We start from the raw sequence: 18,858 nt of genomic DNA, 5'->3' as shown, positions 1-18,858 counted from the left end.
TGCTAGTGGGACCGGACAATTAAAGTGTTAGTGTTGTCTGGGATGAATAAGTTATGAATCCACAATTATGACTAAATCATGTTGTTTGTTGCTTGATTAGTTTGAGACAATTTTCCCAATTTGTCAGAAGTCCCAATAAGTTGGAAAGGAGGACTTTACAGGGTCAACCAGGCAGCTCAACCATAATATGTCATTAAATTCGACTAATGACGTCAACTATCCTGTTCATGGCTACTTCCTTTGTACTACCCGAACTGCAAGTATGCAAGAGAACCTTGACTGCTTTAGAGAGGAAAAGAATGCAGCATCATGAAAACATTGCAATTCTGATCATGCAAAGATAAACACTGCAAATTTTAAACCAGAAAGTATTGAGAAATTGTTTTTTTAAAAAAATCTTCAGCTGGGACATCGAAAATTCTCATTTATGAGGAAAATAGCTCATGAGAATGGAAAAGACTGACCTAAGTTTAAACTGCTTCTTATAAACTACCAAACATTCAAAACAGTTTACAGTGAAATTTTGAAGTAGAGTATCCCTGATGAGAGAGACTGTCACAAAGCTGTTCCTTTTTTTCCTAAAGAGCTGTTCCTTTTCTCAAGGATACTGCATCCTTGATTTTTTTCAGACGGGTCATAAACAGCTCCCGGCTCCAAAGTGGCTAGTTTGGTACAGAGATGAAAAAGGATTTTGGGAGGCTTTTGTTTATGTGTAAACAGGCCAAAGTGGTCATGTTTTAGAAATTACCTGTATAATGAAAGGGGAATGGCCAGCTATCTAACAGAACAGTTCAGGCCAGAACTTGTTAAGAATTCAGCTGTGTGGAAACAGGCTGCTAGACTCTCTCTCCTTCTGCCCTTCTAACTTCAACCTGCAAGCATCTGTTACATTTTTACTGTGTTTCATGGGGTTTGCTTATTGGGATTGTTGTATATATTCGGAACAGCATAATTAAGTCTACTTTAGATAGACTGAGTTCTGTAAGGGTTCTTTATTCAGTTCTTTTGTGAATAAGTTTTTGTCTGTTTTAAAACCGGGTATTCAACCGAGCTTACTCCGGGAAATTTTCACTGTTCGCTTACAGAAACAAATTACAAAGTTATAGTTTGGGCTGCCTACGTAAGAGTGGTTTGGCCCAGTCCATAAAAAGACATGTTGATGAAGCATTTCACCATAGTATTCTTGCATTTATCCTGAAAAATCTAAGTTTCAGATGATCACAACTGTCTTAAACTACCCGAAGAAAGGGACACTGTTGGCTGAGTTTCACTGACGAAGAAATTGTCATGAACAAAGTAATGGATAAATATGGGCTCCCCAAGCTCCCAAGTCATTTTTGGGACTGAAAGTTATGTGGAAAGGCAGAGTATCTCATCTGACAATTTAAGCAAGCTGTTTCATGCTGCAAGAATGCAGTGGTGACACAAACAGTATCTTCAAATAATCATACGTTGCTGTACTTCATCAGATGTGCTGCCACCACAGAATTGATACATATAATGTAGAATTACACTTTGTGCGATGACAAATGCATAAACATGATCTCCCAATGATTGTCTGATCAGATCAAACAACATGCTCTAGTGAATGCTCATCAGCAGATTAAGACACTACTCAAACAGCCTGCACTTAGAAAACACAGAACAAAATCTCCTATTAGTTACGATTTTGCAATTGAAACTTGATGAACAATCCCAAGTGTTAATAACTACAAATATTAAATCAATACAAAATCAGGAGTCAAGTTTGTCATGTGCCTTATTCATACTGTGAGAAGCACCATGATTGCTCTCTGCTTTCTCTAAACAACAAATAAATTATGTTGACGTCTTATACCTTTTTTGAATTACTTTGGAGCATATATACCCATTGTTTTTACAATAACAATTTCACAGCAAATCAGAGCAGACTTGACAACCAAACAATACCCAAATTTGACAATCTTATCTTTGTCCTTAAGTGATAGTCAAATAGCTTAAACAGCATTTCTCATTTCAATCGTGCACTTTTGAAGTTTAGTTATGGTTGTAATGTAGAACATGTAGCTGTCAGTCCCTTGGTAGCAAACCTCCGCAGCTAACAAGGTGACAATAATCAGAATTTGCTTTCATAAACTCTAAACACCAGAATAACTTCTGAACAAAAACAAAAAAACTACAGTTGTTGGAAATCTGAAGCAACAGCAAAGATTACTGGGGAAAGTCAGCAGGTCTGCCAGCATCTGTGGAAGGAAAGTAGAATTAAGAATTTGAGTCAAAAAATCTGAAGAGGACTTCGAATGTTAACTTTACTTCCTTTCCATCCATGTTACTAGACCTGCTCAGTTTCTCCAGTAATTCTTGTTTTTGTACCAGAATAACTATCCTGTTCTTCCTCAAACAATTCAAGGGACTTGTTTATATTCACTTTAGCAAGGAGGTGGTACTTCAGTTTAACATCTCACCTGGAAGTCAGCACAGTCAATAGTAGGATGTGCATCAATACTATCTTCTTCAGTGAGTTTTATCGTTAATCCCAGGGGTGGGACTTCAACTCCAAACTTTGCAATTCAGAGGTAAGCATGCTACCAGGTGAACCCCAGCAGCTGTGTTTGAAAGCAGATTCCAAGTGACTCAACTGGAACATCATAAAACCCTGAAATTTACATCGGAGCATGAAAGGTAAAGTGTGGACTTATGAATTTGCAATAGGAACATTCCCCACAAACAACAAAAATAAAAATTGCAATTGAGATTTGCAGACAGGGAGTTCAGATACAGTCAGTTTCAGCCTTAGAATCGTGCTTAAAATTAAGCATCACCTGAACAAAACTCAAATGTACCAGGTTGACACCAATGCTTAGGTAATAAAACTAAAAACCAACGGTTTTTAAAACGTAACAAAGATTACAATAAAGGGATTTCACTGACCGGTCATGTTCCAATAGGAGTTTTGCAGCTTCAAGACACACATCAAGCGAGACTTTTCCAAGAAGATCACTGACTGCTAAAAATGAATTTAAATAACTAAATGTCAGTTCCTGTAAATTAGACTGCATCAAAAAGTGGGTACACTTGATCCACTGGAACATACTGAATCATAATTAGTTAATTTATTGTCAAGGAATGAAAATAAAAATGCTGCAGATCATAGCGGGTCAGGCAACATCCACCAAGGCACAGCAAGCTAACATTTTGAATCTGGATGGCTCTTCATCAAGGAATGGTGTTCAAAGCTTGTCCACCCAGTACCAACAATATCACAGTCAAATTGTAATGAGCTAAAAGCATTACTGTTGACATGCCATTTGATTGGCACACTTTAGGTAATCACAGAGATTACCTTAGAACAGCATATAGTAGGAACAACTGGATCTCAAAGTCAGTCATGATGGTATAAATAACAACGTGCAAACCTCATTCCATTTCAACAATGCAGCAGAATAAAAATAAGGCATATAAACTTCAACAAGTCAAGGTGATTCATTTTAATGTGCAGGAAGGTTTCAGGTGGACAACATGGAAGGAAAGGTGTGAAATATATTTGTTGGCCTAGATCTTAAATTTAGGTTGATTTTGTTGTTTAGTTCCATTTGTTAAGATTGTCAAATCAAATGGTCAACACACCCTTAAAGGGCACTCTGTTATTATATCTTTAAAAAACATGCTCATGATATCATCACTGTATTATAGAATGTTACCTGAGGTACTAAGACCTTAGGTTGCACCTTACCTCTAATCACCTGAAGCATGATACTGCTGGAAACGTGTTCCTCTGAAATTATTAGGTTTAATATTAGCCCAGACACAAATGTGCCTGAAGAATATAATGTTTGTGCGTATATTAGTAGTTTTAATAAACATCTACTCGATTCTTTAACAGCATTATATTTAGACAGAGTTGCTTATCCAAAAGGATTGCTGCATCAGATAAATCACCCTAAACTCTCACCATGGTAACAGTAGAGGCCGATTCGAAAACGTTAGTTTAAGGTTTTTGGAAAACTAACTGAAGACCAATCAATATGTAGCTTTGGATAAAGAGAAAGTACCTCATCTTGAAATAGCAAGTTTCTGAGAGTACAGGCAACTGGATATAGCATTAACCATCAAGCAAAAAGACTGGAACACGTTCTTCCACATTATCATACATTTCTACATTTTTTTGCCTTAATTACAAGTGTTTTAAACAAGCTGTAGTTCACATTTGAGCTGAAAAACTATAGAGAGAGAAATATTTGGATGAGAATGTGCAAGGTATGATTAGTAAGTCTGCAGATGACACTAAAATAGGCCGTATCATGGACAATGAAGAAGGGTATCAGAAATTGCAACAGGACCTTGATCAGTTGGAGAAGTGGGCCGAGAAACGGCAAATGGAATTTAATACAGCTAAGTGTGAGATCTTGCAACTTGGAAAGTCAAATCAAGGTAGGAGTTTCATGGTGAATGTTAGGGCCTGAACAAACAGGAGTATCTTGGAGCTCAGGTGCACAGTTCTCACAGGTAGACAGGGCCGTGAAGAAAGCTTTTGGCACATTAACTTTCACCAGTCAGGACAATGAATATAGAAGTTGGGAAATTATGTAGCAGTTCTGTAGGACATTGGTGAGGTTGCACTTGGAGTATTGTGTTCAGTTTTGGTCACCTGGTTATCGGAAGGTTGTTATTAAACTGGAAAGAATGCAGAAGAAATTTACAAGAAGTGGATAAGCTTTTTTCTTTACAGTGTAGAAGATCGAGGGGGGTCACCTTATTGAGCTGTATAAGATCATGAGAGACATGATCAAACAGCATATGCAGTTATATCTTGCAGATCAAGTTGATTCCAAGAACAGAGATATAAAACCTCATTTGCCAAATGCAAGGAATGGCTTTACATCTAGCCTATCCATGGATGATCAGGAAGATCCAAAAATGGTAGACATGATTTATCATGGTAAGAAACAATTTCAGAATTAATAGGTACCAACATACTTCACACAGACAGCAACCATAACCAGAAACTGAAGCAGCCATTGTTCCAATGTTGCAAGACATGGGCAGTATGTAGGTTTGGGGTCACATTTGGCTAACAATTAAGTGCGAGGGAATGATCATATAACAGGAAAGAATCCAACCATTGTCCCTTGACTTTCAACGGTATTACCATCACTGAATTCCCTACTGTCAACATCATGAAGTTATCACTGACCAGAAAATGAACTAGATCAGCCATGTAAATATAGTGGCTATGGGAGCAGATCAGAGGCTGGGAAACCTCCACCAAGTCAGTCACCACCTGACTCCTGAAAACCTATTTTCTATCTACAACACACAAGTCAGAGATTTGGAATACTCCCCATTTATTTGAATGAATGCACCTCCATCTACAACAAAGAAGCTTGACACTCTTCAGGTCAAAGCAACCACTTGATTGGAACCACATCCCTCAAACACTCACACTCTCCACCACTTACACCATGGCAGAAGATGTCCAAGTTACAGGAGTAGGCATTCAGCCCCTTGAGTCTGTGCTACCATTCAATGAAATCGTGGCTGATGTGTGGCCTAACTTCACTTATCTGCCTTTTGTCCATGTCCCTTACCACCTTTGCTGAAATAAAATCTGCCTCAGATTTAAAATTAACAAATGATCTAGTACCAATAGCCGTTTGTGGAAGAGATTTCAAACAGCTACCATTCTTTCGAGAACGAAGGTATTTCCTAATATCTCTCCTGAATGGTCTGGTCCCAGTTTTTTGACTATGCCCCTTGTTTTCATAGAATCACATAATCTCTACAGTGTGGAAATAGGACATGAGGCCTAACACATCCACACCAACCCTCCAAAGAGTCACCCACCAAGAAGCATTACCCATACTCTATTACTCAACATTTACTCCTGAGTAATGCGCATAAGCTCCACATCCCCGAACACTGTTAGCAATGTAGCTTGGTCAATTCACCTTACGTGCACAACTTTGGACTGTAGACAGAAACCGGACCACCTGGAGGAAACCCACATATTTAGAGTCTCCAACTAGAGCATATAGCTTATCTTTCTTTGACGATACTATGGCTTTATGAGGTGCATTTTTGCCCTTTTTAGCATGAAGAAAGCTTGAAACAGGTACCAAGCAGTCTGCTCAAAAGAAAAAGAACTAATCAGCTTATGAAACTTGTGTTTTTTTTAATTTTAAAACTGAACAATAGAAGCAGCCTGAATGATTGGGGTCAAGATCCCACAGAACCAGGATCTTTAGTTTTAGTTTTTGCAGTTGCTGTGTCTTAAAACTAGATATGGAAGCTCTTATTTCTCTTCATTAACAGGCTGCTCGAATTGCACGTGAGACAATCTATTTTACTCAATTTGCCATTGCCAAGTCTGTGTTTATGGGATGTTCCTATATTGGAATTGTTAATATATATATTATTTTGTCAAGCATTTTGATAGTTACACTTAAATTAATTCTTTTTTATTTTGCTAATATTTTGTATGTGTTTTGACCAATCAAACTGCATCCAGAACACAATGCCTGGCATTTGCCTTTAGAGTCATAGATAGAGTCATAGAGATGTACAGCATGGAAACAGACCCTTTGGTCCAACCCGTCCAAGCCAACCAGATATCCCAACACAATCTAGTCCCACCTGCCAGCACCCGGCCCATATCCCTCCAAACTCTTCTTATTCATATACCCATCCAAAAGCCTCTTAAATGCTGCAATTGTATCAGCCTCCACCACTTCCTCTGGCAGCCTATTCCATAGACGTACCACCCTCTGCGTGAAAAAGTTACCCCTTAGGTCTCTTTTATATTTTTCCCCTCTCACCCTAAACCTATGCCCTCTAGTTCTCGACTCCCCGACCACAGACAAAAGACTTTGCCTACTTATTCTATCCATGCCCCTCATGATTTTGTAAACTCTATAAGGTCGCCCATCAGCCTCCGCGCTCCAGGGAAAACAGCTCCAGTCTGTTCAGCCTCTCCCTATAGCTCAAATCCTCCAATCCTGGCAACATTCTTGTAAATCCTTTCTGAACCCTTACAAGTTTCACAACATCTTTCCAATAGGAAGGAGACCAGAATTGCATGCAATATTCCAACAGTGGCCTAACCAATGTCCTGTACAGCCGCAACATGACCTCCCAATTCCTGTACTCAATACTCTGACCAATAAAGGAAATCATATCAAACGCCTTCTTCACTATCCTATCTGCCTGTGACTCCACTTTCAAGGAGCTATGAACCTGCACTCCAAGGTCTCTTTGTTCAGCAACACTCCCTAGGACCTTACCATTAAGTGTATAAATCCTGCTAAGATTTGCTTTCCCAAAATGCAGCACCTTTCATTTATCTGAATTAAACTCCATCTGCCACTTCTCAGCCCATCTGGTCCAGATCCTGTTGTAATCTGAGGTAACCATCTTCATTGTCCACTACACCTCCAATTTTGGTGTCATCTGCAAACTTCCTAACTGTACCTCTTATGCTTGCATCCAAATCATTTCTGTAAATGACAAAAAGTAGAGGACCCAGCACCGATCCTTGTGGCACTCTACTGGTCACAGGCCTCCAGTCTGAAAAACAACCCTCCACCACCACTCTCTGTCTTGTACCTTTGAGCCAGTTCTGTATCCAAATGGCTCGTTCTCCCTGTCTTCCATGAGATCTAACCTTGTTAATCAATCTCCCATGGGGAACCTTGTCACACGCCTTACTGAAGTCCATATAAATTACATCTGCTGCCCTGCCCTCATCAATCTTCTTTGTTATTTCTTCAAAAAACTCAATCAAGTTTGTGAGACATGATTTCCCACGCACAAAGCCATGTTGACTATCTCGAATCAGTCCTTGCCTTTCCAAGACATGTACATCCTGTCCCTCATGATTCCCTCCAACAACTTGCCCATCACCGAGCTCAGGCTCACCGGTCTATAGTTCCCTGGCTTGTCTTTACCGCCCTTCTTAAACAATGGCACCACGTTTGCCAACCTCCAGTCTTCCTACACCTCACCTGTGACCAAGTAAGAAAAAGTTAGCATTATCTCCTTGACATGTTTGGAGGTAGCTTGGTCTGGTCCACAACATTATCTACCCTGTCTTTTCCAATTCAATCTTGAAGACTTCAATCAGACCATCTTTTAACCGTGTAAATTGTCATCTCTCCTCATAACTTAACTCCTGAAGCCCAAGTATCATTCCTATTCTTGTGGTGCCCAGATCTGTTCACAGTTATCCAAGCATGGACTAACTGGGATTTTGTATAACTGCAACATAACTTCTGCATTCTTGTAATCTAGATATACAGGGCAGCAATCCATTTGTTTTTCTGATTATTTTCTGGACCTGTTTGTGGCATTTTAAGTATCAAGTCTATTTGGACATGCACTGTATTTAACTTCTTACATCGAAAAGTACCCAATGTATTGTTTTTACAGTCAACACGGATAACCTCATACTTGCAAATACTGCATCTGCCACAGTTTACCCATTCACTTAGCAAATCAATATGCCTTTGTAACTTTATGCTTTTGGTCCACGCTATCTACTATGCCGTCTAACTTTCTGTCATCAGTAAATTCGGATATACAACTTTCTATGTAATTACCCAAGACATTAATTAATAATGGGAATAACTGAGGTCCTAACAATGAGCCTCGTCAGACACCATTGTCATATCTGACAGTATGAGTAACTACCTCCCATTTTCTGGTCCTGCCACTCGATCAATTTCCCATTGAAATAGTAATCTTCCTGTTAAAATGCACACAGATTGTTCTGCTATAAAAACAGTGGTGCTCCTCTGCAACCTCGCACTACAGAAAATCATGCTATATATATAAAAAAAATCGAGCTGTAGAAGGTTGCTAATAGAAAATGGCCATATCTGTTCAGTAAAAGCTCACGTTATCCAACAACACCCACAATTCGTCAATTGTGCTATAGCCAATTTGCACTGATGAAATGGGTGATACAGCAGAACGACCTGTAATCTCTCAATACCCCACAGCACATTCCATCTGGCAAGTATTTGTGCACTTGCTTAATCTGTCTATATTCGTACGTAAACTCGGTGTCATCCCACTACAGTGGAAACTTGATTATCCGAACATGATGGGTGGGCATTATTTTGTTCGGACAAACGATGATTCCGAAAATCAATTAAATGCCTTTCCTCTGGGGCTTGGCGTTTTAAAGTCTGCTCCCCGTTCAGGCGACTGCAGCATCGCACAGCGCTCGAAACCCCATCCCCAACACCGCCACTCTGTCCAACCCCACTCCCTCAACCCAGTCCAACACCACCCCGTCCCCCCAGCACAAAGCATGCGAGCCCCCGCCCTCAACTCAGTCCAACACTGTCCCTGCACCCCCAGCACAAAGTGCACAAGCCCCCACCCCCCAACCCAGTCCAACACTGCCCCCGCCTCCAGCATGCGAGCCACCGCCCCCCAACCCAGTCCAACACCTCTCCCGTCCCCAGGACAAAGCGCACGAGCTCCCACCCCAACACCGCCTCCCCCGTCCCCCAAACCAGTCCAACACCACCCCCCAGCACAAAGTGCACGAGCCCCGTCCCCAACATAGCCCTGCACCGCTGCCACCCCATCGCTGGGGCATCTGGAAGGTACACCAACAAAACTGCTGCTGCTGTGTTTGTGGGGTAAGTCTCCAAATGGCGCACAGGCAAACCCCCCCCCCCACACACACAGACACACACAGACACACACAGACACACAACTTTTTATTGCAAATTTTAGACAGGTTCCATATTTGCCCTGTACAGGACAATGTTGGAGAGATTATTCCTGGGAAGTTGGGGTGGGAGGGGGTTAGGGTACACCCCTCTGTAGAACTCCAGGGAAAGTGTGGGAAGAGAGAGAGAGAAGGTGGGAGGTCAGCCATTTGGAAATGGTGCCTGTTTAATCACTGTAAACAAAAGACGCGATCACTGTTGGAAACACGTCTTCGATGTAATATTTCTATCAGGACCTAGAGAACTTCTTCGGATAATCCGATTTTCAGATAATTGGTATTCAGATAATCGAGGTTCCCCTGTACTTGTATTCTTACCTACTTTTTAATGTAATCTACAAACTTGGCAGAAATACATTCACATCTCTCATTAATAATTGTGGTCCTCACACTGATCCCTATGGCAGTCCCAACTCTCTGCCTTGTATTAGTTAGTCAATCCTCTATCTATGCTTAAATACTATCAAAACCCTATCTTGAGTAGCCTTATGTGTAATATATTTTGGAAATTCAAAAATATTAAGTCTACTTATTCACCTTAATCTACTATGTTTGTTACCTCCTTAAAGGACTGAAATACATTTATAACGACATGATTCCATTTCAAGACATCATCACTCGATCATCCATGCTCAAACAGTCTAACAGAAAACATAATGAATCCTATTGACTCAATAATAATTAAGTGTCAAGCAACAAAGCAAGATTTTGACAATGCATTGTTGTATTTTCATCCAATGGCAGAGAAAAAGAGTCAACCGCCTGCACATCTTAGGCTTAGGCAAATGTGAACAAACTGCCCAGAAATGAATTGTCTAACCATTTAAATGACAGGAGAAAGAAAGGAACACAGGTCAACTCAGACCAATGCACAAAACACCAACCCTGCATTAAGAAACGGAGGAAGAACACACAGTGATGATTATATAGTAATAATGAGTGACAGCAAATACAAGTGCAACAGAGAACAATGTGTACTTTTCCTAACAGATATATCAGTTACCAGATCGCGAAAGCATTATTTTTAAGTTTGAAATATTAGCCATAAATACTTTGAATAACAATGAAATGGACACATGCTTACATATAAACATGTAAATCTATTTGGGACACTTGTTACAACACAGTAAACACTTCTGCTAATTAAACCAAACACCCAGAAAAGCTTACCTCATCTCAAAGTATTAAAATACGAGTGACAGAGAACTCCCAAATTCCACTATTTAAAGAAATTAATATTAATTTCTAATAGTGACTATTAGCAACAACTATTCACAATTTTAAGCTCCCCTTTCTCTTCAGTGCTTATTATCTGCCTCCAACTCTAACAATATACTGTTCCAATAAAAACCCTTATTAAGATTACGACAACTTAAATTCAAAACAATACAGTGGCTGTCGTCATCAGTGTCTTTCATCTTTCGGCTTACGATCTCCCTGGGTTGTCGCCTTTTACTGCAAAAAATTTTCATTTAAGAAAGGTACCTTTGATTGTGTTTGGGAATGGCAGTCTTCCTTGATGTCAGTTAATCTCTATCTGACTTTCAAAATACCTGCTTTTTAAATACCCCAAACATCGGATCATCTTATTGGTTCAAAGTTGACAAAAACAATAAATTCAAACTGGATTGGGTTTTAGTTTCCTGGGGCTCAATTGAATTGGATTGACTAAATTTGCATCATTGTCAAAAAAGCAACTCACTCAGTTAATTATATCACATATAAATGTTACATATTTTCAATTTTCCAGTACACTCAGATTGCTAGCTAATCAGATTGTAAGCCCTCAGTACAAAGCAGCATTCACTTTCTCTTAAAAGGTACAGTACATACCTTCAACTTCAGAACACAAGCTTTGAAAGCAAGAGTTTATTATACAATCTCTCATGATCAGTATGTCAGTACTCTTAAGAAACATGTGGATAAGATGCTAATTAAACTAGGCATGTGACCTAAGGATATTAATATCTCATATCCATCTCATTTCAGATCACTAGAAGCATGACACTCTTACTCATCAAATGTCCTCTATTGTAACTTAATGGTTATTAGCTCAGCTTTTGTATGACCAGTACTTGTAATAAGTGTCTGCTGGATTCGCCAATGCCACAATATCCAAGAGCAGTTCATGGATAAGCATTGCCATATCAGATAATACATCCTGCTGGAGGCAAATTTACTTTATCGTTATCATCTGATTTTTAGGTTTCTCATCTAATCATAGAGAACAAAAAGCTTATCCACTTTCATATCATAATTATGAAATATTAAATAAGCTATGAAAAAATATTCTCAGAGATTGCTAATTGTACATCAACCAAAACTGCACTGTTTGCGACATGACTCTCTTCAGAGGATCAGAACAGCTATACTCGCGAAGTAGACTGTAGAGTTCCAATGCCATGCCTAATTATTTCAGAAGTTAGAACTGAATGTTATGGGCCAAAATTAACATTGTGTCTAAAGGTGTGTCTGAACAATGATGGTGCAATGGGTACAAATGAAAAAACACTTACTGACATCATGCTGGGTTCTAGAGTTAGGAACTTTACATTTGAACATTTCATTCGGTAAATAAATCTAAAATTCAGTACAGATTGATTTCTCTTCTTCTTGCTCACTCAATGGAGCAGGTAAGAGCTGTTTGGCAGTGGCTGCTTGAAGGCTCGGTGACGTTTGTTTAACGGTTTAAATTTGAAGGTTTTTTTTTAAAAAATGCGGAGCGGACCCGAAAGCTGGTGTAGCGCAAGCTTACCTGGGCAAGTTGTTTTTTCCTATAAAGGCGCGCAGGAGAGGAACCCGTGGCACTACAGAGGTAGTGCCTCCTACACGCCCTCCTCCTCTAACCTAATAATAAGACCCGTTGTGGTAAGAAAGTAAGTGCTGCATTTTGCTTATTCTAGTGTTTAGCCCTAGTTTTTTTTTTAAGGTTACTTTTAGAGGGATGGCAGTGAAGGCAGTGCAATGTTCCTCTTGCAACATGTTTGAGGTGAGGGATGCCATGGTCGTCCCTGCTGATTACACTTGCAGGAAGTGCACCCATCTCTAGCTCCTCCAAGACCATGTTAGGGAACTGGTAAATAAATCTAAAATTCAGTACAGATTGATTTCTGGTCTCTTCCTAAGTCTGCTGGCAATAAATGCTTCAGTAGTAAACTGTTCAAAATTTTCAGCCATCAAATGAAAAATATACTGACTGACCTGTTTTAGTGTTCCTTCATTTTTATTCTGAAGCTAAGTAAGACTACACAGATACTTCTGACATCTGATTAGTTGCATTATTTAAGTTGCGTGCTTCAACATCTTGCTGCTATGAACGTTGTTTTGTAAATTATGCATTTCAACACTTTCTAACTGGTAATAAACACAGTCTAAACTCTGTTTCTTACCTGCTGATATGACTGGGTCAGGAAAAATACCCTTCAAAAGGATTTTAATCTTCAAGAAGAGTCCAGCTGGATGGGGATTCTCCTGTCAATAAAACAATTAGAACTGCTCACCACAAAGCACTTTTTCTTTCAAATGGTGTTCAAACTAAAAATGTAGAAACAAAGAAAATAGGAATAGGCCATTTGACTCTATGAGCCCACTCTGCCACTCAATATGACCACAGCTTATTATCTAACTCAATCCTGTTTTCTCCCCTTACATTTTGATCCCTTTGGTGCTCAGAACTGAAAGAGTCAAAAAGAGTGGTACTGAAAAGAACAGCTGGCCAGGCAGCATCCGAGAAGGAGGGGAGCCGACGTTTTGAGCATAAGCTCTTCATTAGGAATGAGAGAGAGTGGCCATTGCTGATGAAGAGCTTAATACTCTAATCGTCGACTCTCCTGCTCCTCGGATGCTGCCTGGCCAGCTGTTCTTTTCCAGCACCACACTTTTTGACTCTAGCATCTGTAGTCCTCACTTTCTCCCTGCTCAGAACCATATCTCCTTCTTGAAAACATTTAACATTGCATTCAAAGAATTGGCAGAGAATTCCACAGGATCATTGCTCTCTGGGTCAGGAATTTTCTACCCGTTTCAATCCTTAATAGTCTACCCATAACTCATTGGTCATAGGGTAAGCACTGGAAGTATGTTCCCAATTAAATGCCATTAAAAATGGAAAGATTTCTGAGATTGCAGCCCTCATCCTTCCAAACTCCAGGGAGCATAGTCCTAAATTATCTAGTCTCTCCTTATATGTCAGTTCCATCCTGCTATCCTAGGGCAGTAGTCTTGTAAATCGTTCTTGTTTTCCTTCATAGCCAAAACACCCTTTCTCAGTTAGAAAGGCCAAAACTGTACACAATACTTCAGGTGTGGTCTCATCAAGACTCTGTCCAACTGCAACAAGGCATCCATGTTTCTGTACGCAAATCCTCTCGCTATAAAGGCAACATAATATTTTAGCTTCTTCACTGTCAGTTGCACCTAAATGCTTCTTTCAGCAGCTGCTGTACAAAGGCACCCAGGTTTTGTTGCATCCTGCTTTCCCAATCTTGCAATTCAAATAATAACCTGCCTTCCTGTTCTTGCTACCATATTGGATAACCTTACATTTATCCATATTATTCGAGTTAGATCCTTGAAAGGGTCCAGTAGATTTCTCAAGCATAATTTCCCTTTTTGTAAATGTATATTGACTTTGCCAGATCCTAAATGATGTTTGCCAAGTGCTCTACTATTAAACTTTTCATAATGGACTCTAATACCTTGCCCACTACCAATGTCAGGTTAATCAATCTAAAATTCCCAGTTTTCTTCTCCCTTTATTTTAAGTAGTGAGATCACTTTATCTACATGATCCATATGATCTGATACAGATTCTGTAGAATCTTGAAAGATGACCAATGAATTTAAATTTCCACGTCAATTTCCTTAAATATTCTGGGGTATAGATGATCAGGTATTCTATTCCTTCATCTCACAGTGTCTTTTGTGATTATAAGAATCAAAGATATATTTAATTGGTTTGCCATTTTTTGTTCCTCATTATAACTTACCAGTTTCAGACTGTCAGGGCCCTAAATTTGTCTTCAAGCATATTTATTTAAAAGAAATGAACAAAAAATATGCTCAGTCACATTAACTGAAAGAAATTTCAGGATATTTAACGGAAAATGACGCACCATTGGGTGGATAGATGGGATAGAATTATAGAAATGTTTACAGGTAGTTCTGGGATAATGCACGTTTCAGCAGCTCAGTTTAGCTATAACTTGCTGAAGACTTAAAGAACAGTATTTTTATGAATGACTACCTGTTGGCAACAGTGCAGCTGCAGCAGGAATTGGTTCATATGCTTTGTTCTGCGCATGCACTAAATTGTTCGAGGCATACTGCGCATGCACGAATGTCTATGCCATTCTATGCATACACTGGTATCCGTGACATTCTGCACATATGCAACATAGGTACTGGACTTTGTGCATTCTGTGCATGTGCCAATGTCAGTTGCCAGAGCGCCTGTGAGGGGTACTGTACAGAGAGCAGCTTTCTTACATTTTTTAAATGTACCATGTTAAATTTACTTTTGTTTCATTAATAAACATGATTTCAACCATCTTTCAGGCTGTGCTTTACTCTGGGTGATTTTTGAGCAATCGTGAATGATATTTTTTTGCTGGTCTGCCCCAATCCCACTTTTCCCATGGGCCCCATTATTTCTATTAAGCGATTTTCCATTAACCAAGGTTGCGATGGAATGCAACTAAGGCAGAATAGGAGAACTACCTGTATTTTTTAAATTTACAAGTAGCAACGACACTCAAGATTCCAGTTAATGTCAGAAATGAGTAATATATGAATGAAGAGAAATGGACCAAAAGATGGAGTTCTGGTTTGTTGAAAAGTTTCATTAAGTTTTCATGGTTTTCAAGTGAAATGGCTAAAAACAATAATTGAACATTTGTTCCAAAATGCATAGAATGAGACAAACAGGCTTATAACCATAGGACCTGGCAGACATATTCAAGGATGAATGCGATTCTTTCAACATTGCTGAAAGCAACAAAAAAGTTGAGAAAGAAAAACAGAAGGTTCAAGCCAAGGTTACAATAATTTTATAATGTTTTCAATTAATATATAATTTGCATATTTATAGGACTGCATGAAATGTCTTACTTGATTTGCAAGAATGACAGCATTGAGAGCTCTCTCCTGGTGTTGCTTGACGTCCCATTCGAGATAAACATTGGCTAATAAACGCAAAACCTTTGCCTAAAAGAGACAATCAATTCTAAAAATTTCTATTGTATGACTCCAACATAGCACCAGCTGTAAATTTTCTAGTTCTTTATCTCTGAACCATCATCTTTTAGAGGCCACAAATCATGGCATAACAATACCAAAAATACATGAAGATATAAAAAAAGACAATTTGTCCCAGCCAAACTCTATCATGCCATGTGAAAATACATCCAGTACAAAAAGTACATTAAACATGCTGTTATTCAGCATGCTCCAGGAACAGATGGTACTGGTTAATCACATTGCCAGTTAATTGGAACTAACAATTACTCTGGAAACATGAAAAGGTGGTGCTCTGATTTGAGGGTGGTTGGAAAAGTTGTCATTTGGGATCATTTTTGATCATTACATCCCAAGATTCAGGATGATGGTGAAGAATGGCATACAACAATCCAGAATTAGAAAAGTCTATTCATAGAAACAAGACTTCAATGGAGCACAAAAATAGGTGGGCAAGAAAACAGTAACTGAATAATAGGCTACCTTCAAACAGTTACAGTCAAGATATATTATGTCAAGTGGGAATGGTAGAATGAACAAATCCAGAGCACCCAGCACTTCAAAGTTAGAAATTAAGATAAAGAAGAAAAAAGTGTGCTTATGACAAGAGTCAGGTTGAAAATAAAATTAAGAACTAAGGTTCAGGAGGTGAAAAGCAAATAAGTGAAGCAAAATGAATTATGAGGAAAGACTTGTAGCCAACACAGAAAAGTGTCCCAAAATCTTCTAAAGCCATATAAATATGAAATGAGTGGCAAAAGCAGGAATAGAACTAATTAGGGACCAAAAACAAAATTTATGAATCAAAGCAGGAAACATGGCTGAGGTGTTTACATGTTTACATCTGCCTTTACCAAGATGCTACTCAAGTCATGATGGCAGAGGGGGAAAATCTAGAAGGGCTTAAAATCTATTGGACAGAAGTGCTGGAAAGAAAATTAGTACTTAAATTTGACAAGGCACTGGAATTGGATGTCATGCATCCAATGAGTTTGAAGAAAAGGAGAGTCCGAATTGCAGGGGCACTGGCCACAATTTTTTAATTTTCCATGGACTTGCGGGAGATGCCAGAAGGTTGGAATATTGCAAATATTATAGCCCTGTTCAATAAGCCTAATAATTACAGACCAGTCAATTTAACACCAGTGTTGGGAAGCTTCTACAGAAATTTATTTGATAGGATCAATAGTTATCCAGAAAAAAAGTGGGTTGATTAAGGGGAAATCAGCATGGAATTCTAAAGGAGAAAAACATGTTTCACTACCTTGCTGGAGTTTTATGAAGATATAGCTAAAAGGCTTGATGAAGGCAAGGCTGTTGATGTGGCACACATGTACTTTCAGAAGGCACATAACAAACTTAAGAGGAAACTTACACGTCATCCAATTAAAAATGGTCAGCTGCAACATTAGCTGATTGATAGGAATGACGGAGCAATAATGGTCGATGGATACTTACTGATTAGGAACAGGTTTGCAATGAAGCTCCCATGGTTGTTCATGGGATTCCTGCTTTTCCTAATACATTCATGGTAGCCCACTAATCTACCAACACACCTAAACAACGACCAATGATTAGATTAGATTACTTACAGTGTGGAAACAGGCCCTTCGGCCCAACAAGTCCACACCGACCCACCGAAGCGCAACCCACCCATACCCCTACATTTACCCTTTACCTAACACTACGGGCAATTTAGCATGGCCAATTCACCCGACCCGCACATCTTTGGACTGTGGGAGGAAACCGGAGCACCCGGAGGAAACCCACGCAGACAAGGGGAGAATGTGCAAACTCCACACAGTCAGTTGCCTGAGGCAGGAAATGAACCCGGGTCTCTGGCGCTGTGAGGCAGCAGTGCTAACCACTGTGCCACTGTGCCGCCCACTAATGAACCTAAAGAATCCATTAGATACCATCAGCAAAACTAACGTCATTTACAAGATACTATGCAAGAACTGCAAAAAACACAATTGGACAAACTAGCAGGAAACTTGCCACCAGGATATATGAACACCAACTGGCCACCAAAAGGCATGACCCACTGTCATTAGTTTCTCTACAGACAATGAAAGACACCACTTTGACTGAGAGAACACACACATCCTAGGACAGGTAAAACAAAGACAAACATGACAATTCTTAGAGACATGGCAATCTAACCAGAACTCCATCAATAAACACATTAAGTTACATCCTATCTACCTTCCTTTGAAGAAAAAGAACTGGAAACGACATCACCCACCTTAAGAAACCAAGACCTATAAATACAGAAGCAGACATACCACCAGCGCTGCATTGGAAACTTTCACTGATGATGTAGATGACTTTCACCTAGTATGGTGATGTAATGTCTGAAAACTAACCTTCAAGCTCAGTGAGCTTACACACTTAGCACCAACCTGAGCTAAGGGTCCTGGGTGTACACATGCGCAAATAATTAAAAGTGGAAGGACACAGAGAAAGCAAGAAGGTATTCTCAGTTTTATTAATAGAGGCAGATAGTACAGAGAGAAAGTGAGAACTGCAGATAGTGGAGATCAGACTCGAAAAGTGTGGCACTGGAAAAGCACAGTAGATCAGGAAGCATCGGAGCAGGAGGGTCGACTGAGGAAGGGCTTATGCCTGAAATGTTGGCTCTCTTGCTCCTCAAATGCTGCCTGACTTGCTGTGCTTTTCCAGTGCCACATTTTTCGACAAATAGTACAGGAGTAAGGAGTGATGTTGAACATGTATGTTTGCTAGACCTCAGTCGGAGTATTGTGTAGTAAGTATAGAATGGCATTGAAGAGAGGACAGAAGCAGTTTATGAGTGTGTCCAAGGATAAGGAAATTCACTTGAGGACAGATTGAAGTTGGGACTGTTCTTTTTGAAGATAAGGCGGCTAAGGGGAGGTCTGATAGAG

General features: G+C 39.5%; 1 protein-coding gene across 1 annotated transcript in view; it reads right to left on the bottom strand.

Annotated features, from left to right (window-relative positions):
• tex11 (testis expressed 11) overlaps positions 1–18,858 on the bottom strand; it is a 169,743-nt gene that overhangs the window by 124,058 nt on the left and 26,827 nt on the right. The window contains 3 exon segments of the mRNA XM_060831995.1: positions 2,911–2,986; positions 13,108–13,189; positions 15,827–15,922. Coding sequence (XP_060687978.1) covers positions 2,911–2,986; positions 13,108–13,189; positions 15,827–15,922 — 254 coding nt within the window.

Source organism: Hemiscyllium ocellatum, chromosome 11, assembly GCF_020745735.1.
Source record: "Hemiscyllium ocellatum isolate sHemOce1 chromosome 11, sHemOce1.pat.X.cur, whole genome shotgun sequence".
NCBI classification, from domain to species: Eukaryota; Metazoa; Chordata; class Chondrichthyes; order Orectolobiformes; family Hemiscylliidae; genus Hemiscyllium; species Hemiscyllium ocellatum.
Note: the sequence above shows the minus strand (reverse complement) of the source record. Positions and strands in the feature narration are given on the sequence as shown.